Consider the following 16,401-nt stretch of genomic DNA (forward strand, 5'->3'; position numbering starts at 1 on the left):
GGCTAAAAGAGGATTTTCAGAGGCATCTAAAGGGAGCACTGCAAACAATGACCTTTCCTGTTCAGCATTTTTTGTTTATATTTAACTCAATGGATGATATCTAATAGTCAAAATCTAATGGAACTGAAACCAAGTGTGAGTGGGACACTCACACATGAGAAAAGCACAGACAGTGCTGGGATGGAGGGACCCCAGTGCTGGGATCACACCTGCACTGACAGCCTCTGCTGGCCCAGCATCTCAAAAATTGTTGGAGAATCAGGTARAGGCACTGCAAAACAACATCTGTCCTGCTCCTTTTGAATTTTCAGTCCTTCAGRGTTCAGGGGTGTTTGAAATTCAAGATGCACACATGGCCACCCTTTAGGAAAGCACTGTGAAATAAAGAATCTCACWCAACTCAGCAAACCACAACAATCTCCTGTTCTCTGCAGCAGCTCCAGCTCCATTTACTCTGAAGCATTTCATAATTGATTCAGAACATGCTGGACTATTGGATCGACAAATATCATAATAACCAAGAGCAAATTGAAATGGAACCAACTAAAGTGAAGAAATAACTTGCTTAGGATASAAAACAAAGTATTATTCTTATCACCTGTAGCCAATCCCTATGCATGGAACAGGACACCAACATCAGGATATGCTTAACAGCAGCCTGTCTACACAACTGTTACAGCCACATAAATCATCTCTTGATTATACTGCATCATTTCATAATGAATGCACAGGAGCAAATCCCAGTGCACTTCCAAGCTGTGCCCTTAAAGCTGACAAACTCCCCTAAAACTCCCCAATTTCATCTGGATTATTTTATGTGACTGCCAGCTAGRGTTGTTCTGTCCTCTCCATGGGTATTCCATCATATCTGTCACCTGGAGCATACACAGCACATTCCCACAGGCTCAGGCACAGACCTAGATTAATAATGCTAATGAAATATCTTCCCTGGATGGYACAATTAACCCTAACTAAGGGACCTCTTTATTTTTAAAAAAATTCTCCTTCAAAGCAATTTTTCCTTTAGGCTTTTAAGCCATCCCAGATAAATCCAGCAGCTGGGAGAGTCCTGTAAATCCAACAGCCCCAATTTCCATAGTGCAGCATCAGATAATACATTCAGCCAGGGCYGGTGTTGATAAGTTTGAAACAGTTTTGTGCCACTGTATCTGCAAGCAAGTTCAGAGGAGGTGAACAAGTTGCCAAAATCTTGTTTCATTCCAAGATTAAGGGCTGTAACAGAGGTCAAGCCTTTGCCAGCTCCAAGCTTGCATTTTTCTCCCTATAGCAATTTTTCTTACTTCATTATCTCCATATTCTTGCCTAGAAACATCACAAAGACCTGTGGCTGGGATTAAGTCTCTTCTACATATCCAAAARGAAATATTGTGGAATTACTGTTAATAATTCAGCATTTTCAGCCCTGCTGTTCTAGAGAAAGAGTCTGTTTTGATCTCATATTTCCTGCTTGCAACAAGCAGCATTATCTTTATTGCAACCACTTAATGCCATATTCACATCCTAGTAAATACAACTATTTCGTCTTAAACTTAGAACCTCCTCAAAAGAAAGCAGGTGTGATATTTCCTAAAATATATCTCATTGTCATTTCAGCTACTTTCAGTATTTATTAATGAGCCAAGAACAATTTTTAAAAAAATTCATTGACTCTCAGACTCCCAATATTTACTTGCAAGAGACCAGATGTTAGAAATTTAAGAACTCCATCCTGTTGATTGAAGTTCAGGCTCTACCTAGATATCCAAAATGCTACTATCATTCGAATTTTCATTTTTGTGGGACTTTATCATGTTGAAGAGAGAGCCTTAACTGTACAAACCACACTTCTCTCACATTACAGAGTCTACACAGAACTAACAAAAAAATACAGCACTGACACTGAGGTGAACTGCCCACACTTTCATCCTAATAGATTGTTAGCCTTGGAGGTGAGCTGGATCTCATTTAAATAATGGCACACATATAAAGTATTGCAGGTCCCAGCACTCAGCATAAAATCATGACATTCRGTTATGAAACATTTCTTATTATGTACCTTTATGTTATAGAGGTAGAACACTTCATGAGGTGTTGTTACAAATTTTGAGAAACATAACTTATATGTTAAATAGACTCAGAARTTCAGATACTGCTTCTAACATGAGKATRCTAACATGAGGAATGTGGGACTTCTCAAGGTCAAACCTAATTACAAAGCCTGCTAAGATGAGGATCATTTTTTAAGCAGTGGGAAATTAAATTATTTGCCGGTGTTATCAGGCAGTAAATACCTGCCTGTTTTAATTGCTGTTGATACAGCCTAATAAAACTCAGGAARGAAACGCTCCAGGCTCAATTCTGTTTCCTTTCCCAGGTCAAGTTCTGCCTAACAGCCAGAATTTGGGTGTCAGAACTGGGATGCTCCTGGCTGCAGTGACCCCACCAGGGATGTGTCCCCTTCTCACTGCCTGACCTGGCGACCTCGGAAAATCTGCAACGCACGTTCTTGGACACTGAGAAAACGAAACACCGAGCTGGGTCTCTCCTGGATACAAAGAGGCAACTAAAAGATTAAGAGGGGAGAAAATCCCGTGGAAATGTGTGAGGATGAGYGAGCCGGTGGCCGCTGTGCTGCTGCCATCCAGCGGGAGATGATACCCAGAGCTCAGGTGAGCAGGGATGCTCCTTCTGCACCTCGCTGACAGCCCCAAACACRACTAAAGTTTGCAGAGAAAGTGAAATAAAGCAGGGGCGCTGAATGAGAAGCTGATTTAAGAGTCTGCTCCTTCTCCACAAGGACATTGAGGCACCTCCTGCCCTGACTCGCTCCTGGTGCTGCCCGGGAATTCACTCCATGGACCTGATCCACCTCCATCCTGCAGCTTTTTAGGATGGAACTGACAGAGGAATGRTTMCACTGAGCTTTGTACCATGCARGATCTTATYTAAYTTACACCAGCACAAATTTAAAGTCYTCAAATCTAGAATTTCATTGCAGTTAAAATGGAAGCACCTACCTTGCATAAACCCGTTTGAAAAACTACTGGCTGCTAATCTGCTGTGACAAGTATCTAAATATCTTGTTAAATCTGGCTTTAARTCCTGTATCTGCCTTGTTTCAGTACTCAGGAGCTAAGAATATGTGTAAAGCAAAGTGGGACTTTGATATTCTGCCACTTAGCATCTCCTCACAGATAAGAGGGGCTCAGAATGTGTAAATGATAGCATAACATTTTCATGATCAACATTGTTACTTGGGGATGATGAAGCAGAGACAGTGACAACAATTTAAAGCCAACTCAAATTGTCATGGAACCATTTACAGGGCAATCTATGAAGAAGATACATTTCTATTGCTAATAGGACTCTACAGCAAGACACCAGTGGCACAAACTCCTCCAAATCAAGAATGGGAGGGAAGCAGGGGGGAAGTGAACTGACTTGGGACCAGGACAGAGGATAAGACAAAGCTTTCCTCAGCTCCACAATCAATACTCTGCTCTGTGAGACTCTGAGATACTGATGAGATAGAGAAACGAGAGTCAGTCTCTGTATTTTTCAAACCTTCATATTCCTTGTAAAATTGCTAGAAGATAAACATAGATTACATAAAGTAATCATTTAATTCACTTTAATTCTCCCAAAGAGCAGTACTCGAGTGCAAGCCAACAAAAAAAAGGGAATGATGCTTTATTTCTGGTATAAGGGAGGAAACAGGTGAATTGTGACTGATAAACATCACTCACCAGTACTTGATACCCAACTGCACCATTGACAGAATGGGGGATCATAATCCATGTTTCATCTGGTTTGATTCCTGAGCCTATCTTTGATTATCCTGGGSTTTGTGCAGCAGCTGGAAAGCCTGACACCTGCTGTCCTCCCTGCACAGACAACCTTCCTGAAAGGCAGGGGTGCAACCAGAACTCTCCAGAAAGTCCTGGGTGCTGTAAATGACACTCTACTGGAGTCACAGACAAAACCTAGAGCTGTCCTGTGGTTACAGGCTATACACTGCACCACAAAGTCAGCTTTTACAGAGAACCTGCAAGGGTATCTGCCTCTATTTCCTGCCTTATGTTCAGTTCAGCTCTGTGTGAGACACCCAGCCCAGGACACTCTCAGTGCTCAGTTTCAGGAGGACTCATTTAGGATGGTTGTGTTCTGTCAGTGAATAGATGTGCTTGATTTTCCTCTACACCAAAACACAAGAAGTCCATTTACCTATTAAAAAAGTTAACTGGAGCATTAAAACCCTGGTAATCCACACACCCAAACAAACATTGCAGAGATGAGACTTGCACAGCACCCAAGATGAAGAATAATTTCAGCCTTTGAACATTTCTGCCATGTTACTGCTGTATTTCAAATTTTAGCACTTGTTTGGATACAGGACAGCAGATTTAGCTGAAAATGTGCAATATATTATTAGATCCTTGTCAAGAGGTTATGTAATCATTAGTGCAGACCTATTTATCACCCTCTCATTTCATCATTCAGAAATTTAAATATGATTTTTGAATTTCAATTGGCTTATCAAGTGCTAATGACATCATGARAGCCTGTCTCCAACTGAAAGGGATTTCTGCCTTTCTTCTTCCTTGAAGACTCATGTCCTGTTCACTCTATCAACCAGTCCTTTCACAAAGCAGATGGCTGAAGTCATCAGATTTATGCAAAAAAGAATAAGTAGCTGTCATTGCCCCAGAGAGCACTTTGCAATTGGATGCTGTTTTTACACACACTCTTACTGAAGCAGTGTTTATCCTTGTGATTTTCATACTGATTTATTTTTATATTCAGAATTTCTTTGTTTAATGCTTTATTTGCTGTGTGCTGTAACATCAATGACCCCTTCTCTGCTGGAGGTCAGTACCAGCTGCTCCTCAAATCCAGGAATTTAAGTGTCATATGTCCTTCACACTGCACAAAACGAGCATCAGCCAATGGGTACAAAATGCCTGAGCCTTCACCACACTCATCTGAGACTGAAGGACCCCATTTCCACCCTCCCCATCCCCACAGCCAAACACCAAACCAATTCCTATCACCATGCTAATACAAAAGCAGTGGCAATTAGCAATATTCACTGTCTCAGTGCAACAACCTGCTGAGGCTGCAAACCTCAGACAAACCAGACATCCTCCYATGGCCTGTACCCTGACTGAATTCATCATTTCACAACAGGCAGCTTTCCCTTGGTCAAGGAATGACCCTGCTAATAATATTWATTATCTAACAGATCTCAGACTGAAAGGTCATGTCATATTTCATAAAAATTATATAGTGAGCAAAACCTAATAAATAAGAACAAATGCCTTTTCTTTGCAGTGCCTTTTGACCAACTCAGCTAACAGACTGGACCACAAAATGCTCAAATAAGTTTGGGAAGGAGCTCACCAGTCACGTGTCAGCTCTGACAGGTGAGTACCTTTGCTGGCCAGCACAGAGCAATGATGGTATTTCAGAGTGTTTTCTGCATAAATTGCAGCTCATGCACCAAACCCCAAGCAAGGCAAAACCTGACCTCTGGCTCAGTTCTGCAACCAAGTCGTCCTTGCTCCCAAGACATGGAAGTGTTCACCACGCACTCAAGGGCTTCATCCCCATCTTTTAAATGAGAATAATCACATTTCATTTGTAAATCAGTCTGTGTTGCTGACCAACACCTTGTATTGCTTTGATTTGGCTGCAGGAGGAGCAAATTCCAGCAGATCACTGTTTATTTTGCCTGCAGAATTTGGGGCAAAGACCCTTCTGGTTTTTTGAGATGATACAGAGGAAATGCTGAATCACCTTTATCCCCCTGATAAAGTGGTCCTTCTGCAGCCATAGTTCTTTTTAATGCTTCTTCGATGCTGTTCTTGCTACATCCAAAAGAAAAATGGAAATGATTTTGCAAAAAACCCTGCTCAGGTTTTGGGTTTGATCCAGTTTTCAGTCAACCCAAATCCCTTGATACAGAGGAAGGGTCAGGAAAATTCTTTCCACAGCCACTGCTGGATTAGATTTATTGCCTCAGAAGAGTCCTGTTTTCAGAGCAAACTCTCTTTTCTCTCTAGCTTGGCACAAACCACCATGTGATACAGTCTGATAAAAGGATGTTTCATTACATTAGCATGGCAGACTTATCTGTCACTTGTTGACTAATTATCTTGGTTCCTTGTTTGGGGACTSTGGCATCCCTTGCAGTAAATTGCATTTTGCTGAGGATGGCAATTTTACTCCATTTGTAAAGAATAGCAACACAAAGTTGTGGGGGTTGTGTTTCCAAATAAAGTATTTTAAATGGTGTGTGGTGGGGGGAGAAAAAGAACACTTCTGTCACAGTATTTCCAAATGAAATATCAAACTATTCYTTTTTCCAATATTATTCAAACAACAAAAACCATCAAACATAGGTCTGATAGTAAAATCCACTGTATTATCTCCATATTTCTGAAACCTTGGAAGAAGGACAGAAGCTGAAAAATTAATTCTRTGCAAGTAAATTATTAAACTGTATAATCTACCCATTCCTAAAAACAGATGACACAGTTGGGCACCTGGCCAAGTAAGCAACAATCCTAAAGAGCAACTTGCAGGGCAATCAGGCTTCTTTTTAAACAATATACATTTGAAAACACTGAAAATTAAATTATCAGCTGCATTTTCTCCTCTCAGTGACATGATAGTACCAACTCCAATAGGAGTTGACTTAAGCCAACTGACATAATTTGCTCTTTTCTCAAATTATATTCTGACTTGATTTTAGAAAACATAATTTACTGAAAATAATAAAGACAATCTAAGAAAATTTWGRAATGYCAGTGACAACACACGGTCAATCTCCTCTGAAAAGGGSATCTCCTCAACAAATCAGGAGAGGCTTTGTGTTCCATTCAGAGATGATCCAGGAACACCACAAACAAGGCAGGTCAGTGTCTGCTCTCTATCAAACTTATTTCCTGTTATGTAGAAGAAAATCTCTCTTTGAGGAAAGAAAGGAAGCTACAGAAAAGAGARATATACACAGTACAAAAGATGCTTTAAGATTTTACATCCACCCTAAAAATAAAATGGACCCAAAAGACTACTCTGGTACGTTGAGATTTTTGCTTTACAATCACTCACAATTTTAGTTTCGCTATCAGGCAAAAACAGCCAACACAATTCAACACCCTACAAACAGCTGTTAACACACCCCTGATCTACTAAACACAGATCCTGCATTCCACCCCAGCTAATTTGCAACAGTTTGTGCAAAAAAAAAAGACAGCAAAAGAAATCTGCTTATTCCAAAATATTCACTGCCTCTTAAGATGATACTTCAAGGAAACACAGGTGTAAACCAGAACTGATAACAGGAAAATGCAAGGAGGAAATAAAGCTGAGAGAAATCCTGCCTTGCACTTATCTAGTCATTATTTCTCCAAATAACAATGCAAATCAAAAGATTAGTGACCATCCACAGACTGCAAGGCATATGGATGGTGTCCATAAGGGAAAAAAAAAGGTGGAGATAAAGAAAGGAAATAAATAAATAGAAGCCAAACACTAAGCAAAAGAACTGTTGATCCTAGAATTTTCCACTCATAACTTCTGGCATTTCTGGAGGTGTTGTTAAAGATTGCCACCCTGGAAGATAATGAATGTCAGGTGTAGTTTCCATCTCCAGTGTGATGAGGAGAGATTACCCTGCTGAAGCCTATGAGACATCTTTAATCTCCTGATTTACAACCCATTGTCTGCTATCAGTTGTCACTCTCCTGGATGAATGCAAGGATGCTGCCAAACACTGAAAAGCAGACAGCTGCAGCAAAGGGCTACCAGCAGCAATCCCGAGGTGCCCTGCCAACAAAACGCTTAAATTTTAGGAAAAAAAAAAGAATTCCAGGTCCTTCCATTATTAATTAAACATTTTCTGGTTTCCAAGAAGAAATGCTTGCTCAAACTGTCCTTGACACCAGAAACATCAACACCACAAACTTTCCAAGYTGAAGCAGCTCTCTGGAGGGGAGAACACTGTGTTTGGCACAAGAGCAGAGCTGGCACTCCCTGGAGTCTGAGTGTTCCAGGCACAGGTGGGGCAGGTTTGACACTGCAGCCAAGGATCACAACAGATTTCCTGCTCTTGGACACACGGTGATATTTTGTGTTTACCCACAGCCAAGTGGGTGAATGAAAGCCAATGTGGAGGGTCAGCCTGTCCAAGGCTCTKAACCCCCTTCACCAGGCAGCACAGACAAGAACAGTCTAAATCACCAAATCAACACAAACTACCACCCATTCCCATGGATGGTTATTGAAGCCTGTGCAGCCACTCATTTGGGATGAAAGGCCTTACAATTACATTGAAACTGGACTCTAATTTTGGGACAGGCTCTGAAGCACCATCACAATTAATGTAAGCAAGGCTGCAGCAGTGCAGCCCAGCAGTGAGCACAGGCCTGGAAATCCAACAGAAAAACAAGACCTAAAACATTTTCCATCCTTCAAAATGGCAGTGATTGCCAAGCACTGAATGGTGGATTCTGTGAGAATRGCTGGTTTAAGCTTTAATAAAATCRTAACTATGAAGTTTAACTTTTCTGCTGAGACGTWTCCAAAGCAGGCTGGAAACTAAATCACATCAGTGGGGTCAGGACTTTATCTTAGGCAGGTCTTTTAATCATTTCAGAGCAAGGAACTTGACRSAAGTCCTTTACATMTCAATCTCTTGCCTTCATCACTCTGGCATCCCTCCTCCCAAGGACTCAGCTTGTTGACCTCCACATAAACCCAGAACAGAGCATGAGCTGCTTTTTGTTGCACCACTTCACTCAAATGAGCACTGAGGACAAGATCTTTTCTATTCTATCGGTGGATTTATGCTTATCCAACCATTTCTTTCTCACATTAACACAAGACTATCCATTTGCAATGCAATTTTTTTTTTTTTTTCTGTTATCCGTTCTAAGTGTGGAAGAAGCAGATTAGAAAGAAAAGACAGAATAAAGAAAGCTTTCCTGGTTAGAATTTTGGTCAATGGAATGTAAAGATTATCATTTACTGCAAATGGCAGTTTTATAAAAAAAAAAATGATGGTGTCAGTGTAAAATGAATAAAATACAGTGTTTTCCTAAGCTTTCACCAATGGCTTCAAAATAAGGTCACTTTGATACTGCAGGAGAGGTCTCTGTTTCAGCCTCCTGCTCTACAATCTGACACACTGGGCTTGGCCATTTGTATTAAATGAGACTCTGCCTTCTTTTTATTACAGAATTCCCCCCTCACACTTTGGAACAAAGACATTTGATACACAAACCTGCACATGTACCAGTTTGTCTGTCATTTCCCCCCTCCCACCCCTCAACTCCCAGAATACATAAATCTTTTCGTATCCAATCACATCCCACACATTAAAAGTTCATGGGAAGCGACACCAGAAGCTACATTTTACCCTATAAAAGAGTAAATCCAAACTGAATTGTTACTGGTGRCAYAGCTGTGCATCTGATTTGAAGTCAYTGTGAAAATCTKTCATATKTATTRAAAGTTSTCATTGTCATTTAAGGAAAAAATAAAAGARCAATATAAGAAATATTTCTTAATATTCTTTCTCCTCAAAAGTAAATACACAGCAAACTTCACACAAAGAATTCTGCTCCTTTTTGTCTTAAAAGGGAACCTATTTCTCAACTGAATTGGTTTCCCTACCTTACTACTTGAAGAGATTACAGTCAGGGCTGTATATTGTAGCTACCCTATATTTAGAAGCTGGGTAATAAACCACATAAATAGCACACTGAATAAAACATTAAGACATAAAAGGTGTTAAATAGAACAAAGGGCTAAAGCTTATTGTGCAGTAACCATGTCTGACCCGTTGAAATACAAAGGACTCATAATTCTAGTTAGCAAAATGCAGAGTTGGGATTTAAATCAGGAGGCAGCCCCTTCCACAGCCTTGCAGGGCCCTCTGGTGGAAATGGGAATCCATTCAGCACTGATGGAAAAATGATGCTYCCACMCCAAAATAAGGGGAGAACAAGAAGYCAGGGTGTTCCCTGCTTTCTTGAAAGCAGCAATATTTCTAATGCAAAGCTGCATTTTTCAGCWCTCCTTAAAGAAGATTAAACCCTGGAGCACGTGTAAGTGAAGATTTTTTTCTTCTGATTCTATTGGGGACAGAGTCTGTCCAGAAAGTCTTGACAGCAGACAAAAAAAGTACTTAAAATTGTGAAAACTTTAACTGATTTGGAACACGCTGCCCAAAAATTTAAACCCTTCAGCCAAGCTGGAAGCATTTCGGGTGAGCATCACCCCATAAAACAGTCTCAAAAAAGCCAAGCTGCAGCAGTAATTCATGGCAGAGGCTGCTCAGCTGCTGTGCCAGCCCAGGGTCTGCAGCTCCAGCCCTCACACCAGCTGACCTGACAAAGTGTCCTTTCAATGCTTCTCCATTTGTGACTCAGAGCAGTSAGGTGGGAACAAATCTTTCCTGGTACTAAATGTGCATTGCTTCATCCAGCACAGCATGATCATTATATTGGTGTTAGGTACTCAAGAGCCTGAAATACTGCCCACTTTTAAAAAAAAAAAAAAGTAAAATTGGTGCTTATGCTTCCCTTAGCTGTTGTCAGGGCAAAAGAGAAGCTCTTCAGAGGGATATTCACAGCAACAAAGTCAGATAAACACTCTCATGTTTCTTCTCTATACAGAGGGACAAGGTTGCTGCTGAAATAATCTGCACAAGCAGCACCTTCAGTGATCTAATGGTGATGAGAAGGAGCATTTCTCCTCTGCCTTTTGACTCTGCCAGTCAAAGCAATTACYAGTGTTCCAACAAAAAATGGGCTGYAGCCTGCAAGCTGGATTCAGGATCCAAACTGCTCCAGAGCAATGGCAGGGCTGTCTTGCAGGATTGAACATCTCTCCCCTAACAGGTGTTTGATGGGGGTGAACATTTCACAGAACAAAGAAAGAACCAGATCTGTCTCACACTATATTACAGTGAAGAGGCCTCCATTGTCACAKGGATTGCTCCATGCCATTGTGTCCCACTTTTCAGGAGCAGGATGTGTATTGGATCCATGAGATCCASTCTGTTCCTGCCTCAATAGTGCAGACAGCTGTCCAATGCCTTTGTTTCAGGCACCATCTAGCATGACCCGGGTCAATAATTGTCTTTTCCCAGATTAGGCTCCTTAAAAATGGAAGTGCTCTGAGAAGAAAAAGTCAATCCCCACTTTTCATCTTAAATTCTCTTGTCTGCTCTTAGTTAATAAAGTTTCTTAGCTGTAGTAGCACGTACACATTTATTTAAAGGTGCTGATGGTTTCACAGGAAACACACTGATTGTCAGGAACAGACACTGTCCTGACACAAGCTGTCCTCAAAAACCAGCTCCTCTCAAAGCATCCCAGGCTGGCACYTCATTCCTCAAAAGCAGCATTTCCACCTCAGGATGGAGCTGACAGCACCTGCTGGACCTAAGGGACACTGGACAAAGCCTTTCCTGAACCCAGGGCTTGGATTCACCCCCCTTATGTGCCTCAGGACACTTAACTTTGAAAAATGTGAGTGCTGCCTATTGACTGCAAAAATTTTATCTCAATTGCTATCCGGGAACATGCTAATTTGTATGAAATAAATGAGGCTAATTATTTGCTTTCCACAAAACAGGCTCTGCTAAAAGCTCTGAATTATTTGCTTTCCTGATGAACAAGGCAGCACCTTGCTCACATAATAGATTCCATCAGAGATTTGATTATACATTAGAAGGTCAATCTGTGTGTTGTGTTGAGCAGGGAGGATAAGATGAGGCTGGGAAATTCAGGCCCCTTGAGGAGAATCCCCAAACCCTCCAGATCCTCTGTGGTGCCAAAAGTYAAATGTAGGGAGTTGCAGGAACAAAAACGGGGTGGCTGCTTCATCTACCACAGAGTGGGATAGGGCTGACTCCAGTGCACAAGGGAGGAAAACTCACATTTGGGACAGGACAAGACACCACAGTCTAAAAAAAGGGAATGAACACTCCAGCATCAAGAGAGTCCATTCAAAAAACACCTCCACAATCAGACCAAACTATTGATGAGCAGCAGAACCTTCCTTCAGCCTGCCAGAGGAATCACAGTGCCTGAAGTGGAGCAACCTGACTGTGTTTTATGATACCTCTTTGATATGGTGGAAAGGATTCCTGAAGTCAGTTTAAACTATGCATTCAAGCATTCTGAAATTTTATGTAAAAAATATTGTCATCATTTACATAATACACAGTGAGTGTTCATCTTACAAGCCATAACACAAGATCACTGCTGCCTTATTGCAGGTATTTCCCTTAGGCACAAAGGCAAGGTGTTTCTTGAAAGGACAAAACTAACATTTCTTCTGACAAGACTCTTCCCCAAATGACAAAAGCTGTGGAAAGCTGCTCTCCAGGTTTTTCTGCAGTCAGCTCTGAAATGCTCKACTATTAACTTGTCATTGTGCATAGATCTCCCTCCTCACTGAAGTGACACAACTGATTCCCAGAACAAAACTGCAGTGTGGGTCATCCTCCAACACTGCATTCACTGAAATCACTGCTCTTCAGCTGCAAAATGCAGTTATCCTCCACAACCCATGGCTGTGTTTTATATCAAACACATCCAAATGCTGCCCAGCCAAAGAAAGCAGAGCTGGTGATGGAGGAAGGCAAGGAGGGGATTGCAGTTCTCAGACACAGCAGCAGGTCAGTCAGTCCTGTTTGCCAGTTCTGAAGATATTTTGGTGAGCACAGRAGGAGCCTTCAGCTCCCACCTAGACAGCTCTGGAAGCAGCCAGGACAGAGATCAATAGTTTGTCTCTTYTGGAGGATGGAGCCTCTACCAAATGCATCCCCATTTCCCTGAGTGGAGGGGAGGCTAACATTAGACCTGGACCCACAAGAGTCTGGCTCAGAGCTAAGAACATTGCAAATGGATTTGAGGACTGACACCTAATTTAAGAMTAAAGTCACGCCACAAACAGCAGCACTTGCAGAAACCCCCAAGGCAGCACGAAGCTGACTGTGGTGCTGAGAACCCATGGGGGAGTTTGCAGCCAGATTTTGGCCTCTCCTGAAGAGCAGTGCTGGCATTTTGTTACCTTACCTGTCTCTCTAGAGGGATCAAAGGTGGCACAGCYACCCCATTTCATTTAGGTCTTGCACAAAAACCTTTGCATAAAGAAATACATCTGTATTTCAGCTTTCAAGCTGATGTGTCTGCATGATCCTACCAGCAATGTCACAAAAATCCAGTCTGGAAGTCAAGCCAACCTGTTCTGAGMTTTTTCTGTCCTTTATAATACAATAACTCTTTGTTCCTGGTAGATATTTCCCTACTGCAATAGTACATCCCCTTAAATTCAAGATCTTTGTTTGCCTCACTATGAAAGTAAGGAAAAGGAGTATCACAGGCTGACCTAAAGCACGGGTCAGAATTTGTGTTAGTGAAAGAAATGGCTAACAGGAGTCTGAGGGCTTCGATTTATTGCCCACCAAAGCAAATGATACCCTTGTAAAGTCAGTTGATAAYGACAGGATTAAGAGGGTGAAGATAAAAACACATCTCAGAATGTCTTTGGCTAAGGATAAAGCAAAATGACACAAACAAATCCCAAAGTCCTAGCAGTCATGAAGTCACTCAAAAAACTGCCTGGCGAGCTTCAGTACATAAAATTACCAGAGAAAAGCCATGAAAATCTACAATAACTCATTTTTTTCTTTTCTAGCTGTGCTGTATTTTTAACCTATTGCACTGATTATAACATGCTGTCAACAGCCTCATCAATTATCCATTGCTAGAAAGTGGAGTCTAACATGCTGCAAGTGGTATTAATTGGTCTCAGTAGCACATAATGAGTTTAAAAGCTCCTACCTGTGTGCCCCCGGGGATGGTGACTAGAGGCGGACAACAATTTACAGCAGACCATTAACACATAGACCAGAAAGAGCCAGTCAGACAGAAGCATTGATTTGGCACAGAATCTCATCCTGGAGGCAGAAAAGGAAGCAGTTGAGTGAAAGAACAATGTGMGTAGGGAATAACATAAAAATGATGTGGGGAAGGAACAGCTGAATCCACTGAAGAATAATTTATGTGGCTTATTGCAAGGCAACACTCACACAATCATATTCATTTTAAAATTAGAAGCARTGTCTACCACACATCACATTACCCACAAACACATATTTATGATAACACATTGTGAGTGCAATACACTTCTATGAATCTGAGATAAGGGGGGGTTCTTTTCTCTTGTATTAAGATCCATCCACACTCAAATTTAAATATACATATTTACGAGTTGTGCTACTATTTTTAAATGGCATCTCCCCCATGACAGAAAAAAAAAGTCATTTTTACTTAACACTCCTCAGGACATATTTGCTAAAGCTACTAACTCCCCTGCAGCCATGCACARGAGTTGGTTGGGTCTCCCAAATATTTGGGAGATTTTCTGGAGATCGGCAAGTTTGCTGAGAGCAAAAGACTCATGAGACAACACCTCAGTCAAATATGCAAGGATTCACTTCTCTGCCAGGGTGTTGAAAATTCCATCTCAGAAAACATTTGCTCTAGAGAAGGTGTTGTTACTCTTATTCGTGTTATTAGAACTAAGATCGCAAATCCTCAGTAATTTTTCTGTGAATACCTACAATTAAATCCCTCAATAGCTGATGTTATGCCATTCATCATATAGAAAGGGAATCTAATCATCTTCTTAAACTCAGTTATGATGATTTATTGCTTGTATGATACATAAATGGGTGTTATGTAGCTGAACCCTTAGATACCATATTCCACAGTTTCAGCAAATTCTGTAAACAGGAATATATCAAATTTAATTAAAAGCAATTCATAGATTTGCATAAATTGAACCAAATACTGTTTTCATGGCAGTGACGTTAGTCTGCAGTTAATCAGCACACTGGGATTTGGGCAAGCCTATCACAAGTTGATTTGCACCAAAAAGTCCTTTGGGAACTTCTTGCCTCTGTGAATTCCAATTCAGAGTCTTCCAAGCATTTTCTCAAAAAAAATTAACTGAATATCTTAAAAATACCTAAGACTAGTCAGCAACTCAACCAATATTCAACTGCTGAAAAAATTCTGTCAAAAAGAGGTAAAATCCCAAGCAACTCATGCCTTAGACAGCTCTACAGTCACACCAAGTAAAGCAACTGGATGTTGTTTAAATTTTATAAAAATCTACAAATGAAACCAAAACAGAAGCCATGTTTTCTCATTTAAAATTGCTTACATAATTTACCCTTACACACTTTGCAAAATAATATTTTTCTCTAATTGTAAATGTTGATAAAGTCCAGACAAATCAAAAATGCACTTATTAATATCAAAAGTTCAGAGACCAGAAGCCTGCTGTGTGCAAATATATTTAAGCAACAAATACTGTTTTACACTTGAGAAAGAAATAATTTGGTGCAAACCCCAGCACCYTCCACCTACAATTTTTTTTTACTTACACAAATATTGCAGAAAACAGTAGCTCACKATTTCAGAAAATGAAAAAATGCATGTAAAGAAGCCACACTTGAGGAACTGAATCAATAAAATGGTACCTTTTCTGGCTTGAAGAGGAAGATCTGCCTTTGAGCCCAGTGTGTCACCATCCCAAAAACAGGAACAAACATCCTGAGGGTCTTTTATAGCTGTATATGAGAAGATAAATACCTCCCTGCTCCTCACCTGCCCCTTGTTTTTGAGGCTCCCAGGCTAATTCAGAGCAGCTGAACCTAATTCACCTCTCACATCCAGCTGAACCTCATAAAGTCACTGCAGCTAATGGGACTGAGTCACTGTGAAACAGCATAAATGGCATTATTGCTGTTGATCCAGCATTAGCCTAAGAAAACTGCCTGGGTAGTTCTGAAATCAGTGTGCCAGTTCAAATTTAGATCTTCCAAAATTTTCCCAGGAAACTGAACTCTTTTCAGGATAGAGATGAATTTACCCTTTGTTTTCTTGGTGTCTCTGTGAGAAACACAGAGCTCACAGCTCATGCACCAATTATCATTAAACAGGATGTCATCATCCGCTCATCTTGCAATCCCATCCCTTTGTTGTTCTAAATGCAAACATCAGATTTGATCCAAGTATCAGTGGAGACTCAATTCTGTGTATCACAACAAAGATAGAAATCTTCCTCCAGGCTTCCCGAGGTGTGACAGCAAGCAGGATTTAACCATGGAATTAAACACCCCAGATGAGGCATTTTGGGTGTTCCATTTCTGGTGGGAGTTGGTGGAAGGGACAGGTGTGATATTGGGCAGGTCCCAAACCATTCATTCCATGTTCCACAACTGCTCCAGCACTCAAATGGACCCTGGTGCTCCCACCACTCCCAGCGCAGGAGCAAACTGGTCTCAGTGGAAATGCTCATGCACTGACCCAC

The 16,401-nt window shown here is 41.0% G+C and overlaps 1 protein-coding gene across 1 annotated transcript in view; it reads right to left on the reverse strand.

The window, feature by feature from the left end:
• Positions 1–16,401, reverse strand: part of TAFA4 (TAFA chemokine like family member 4) — a 38,487-nt gene that overhangs the window by 21,505 nt on the left and 581 nt on the right. The window contains exon 2 of the mRNA XM_057366343.1: positions 13,863–13,978. Coding sequence (XP_057222326.1) covers positions 13,863–13,978 — 116 coding nt within the window. The remainder of the gene's footprint in view (positions 1–13,862; positions 13,979–16,401) is intronic.

The sequence above is a fragment of the Malurus melanocephalus genome, unplaced genomic scaffold, assembly GCF_030028575.1.
Source record: "Malurus melanocephalus ecotype Western Australia unplaced genomic scaffold, MMel_1.1 scaffold_64, whole genome shotgun sequence".
Lineage (NCBI taxonomy): Eukaryota > Metazoa > Chordata > Aves > Passeriformes > Maluridae > Malurus > Malurus melanocephalus.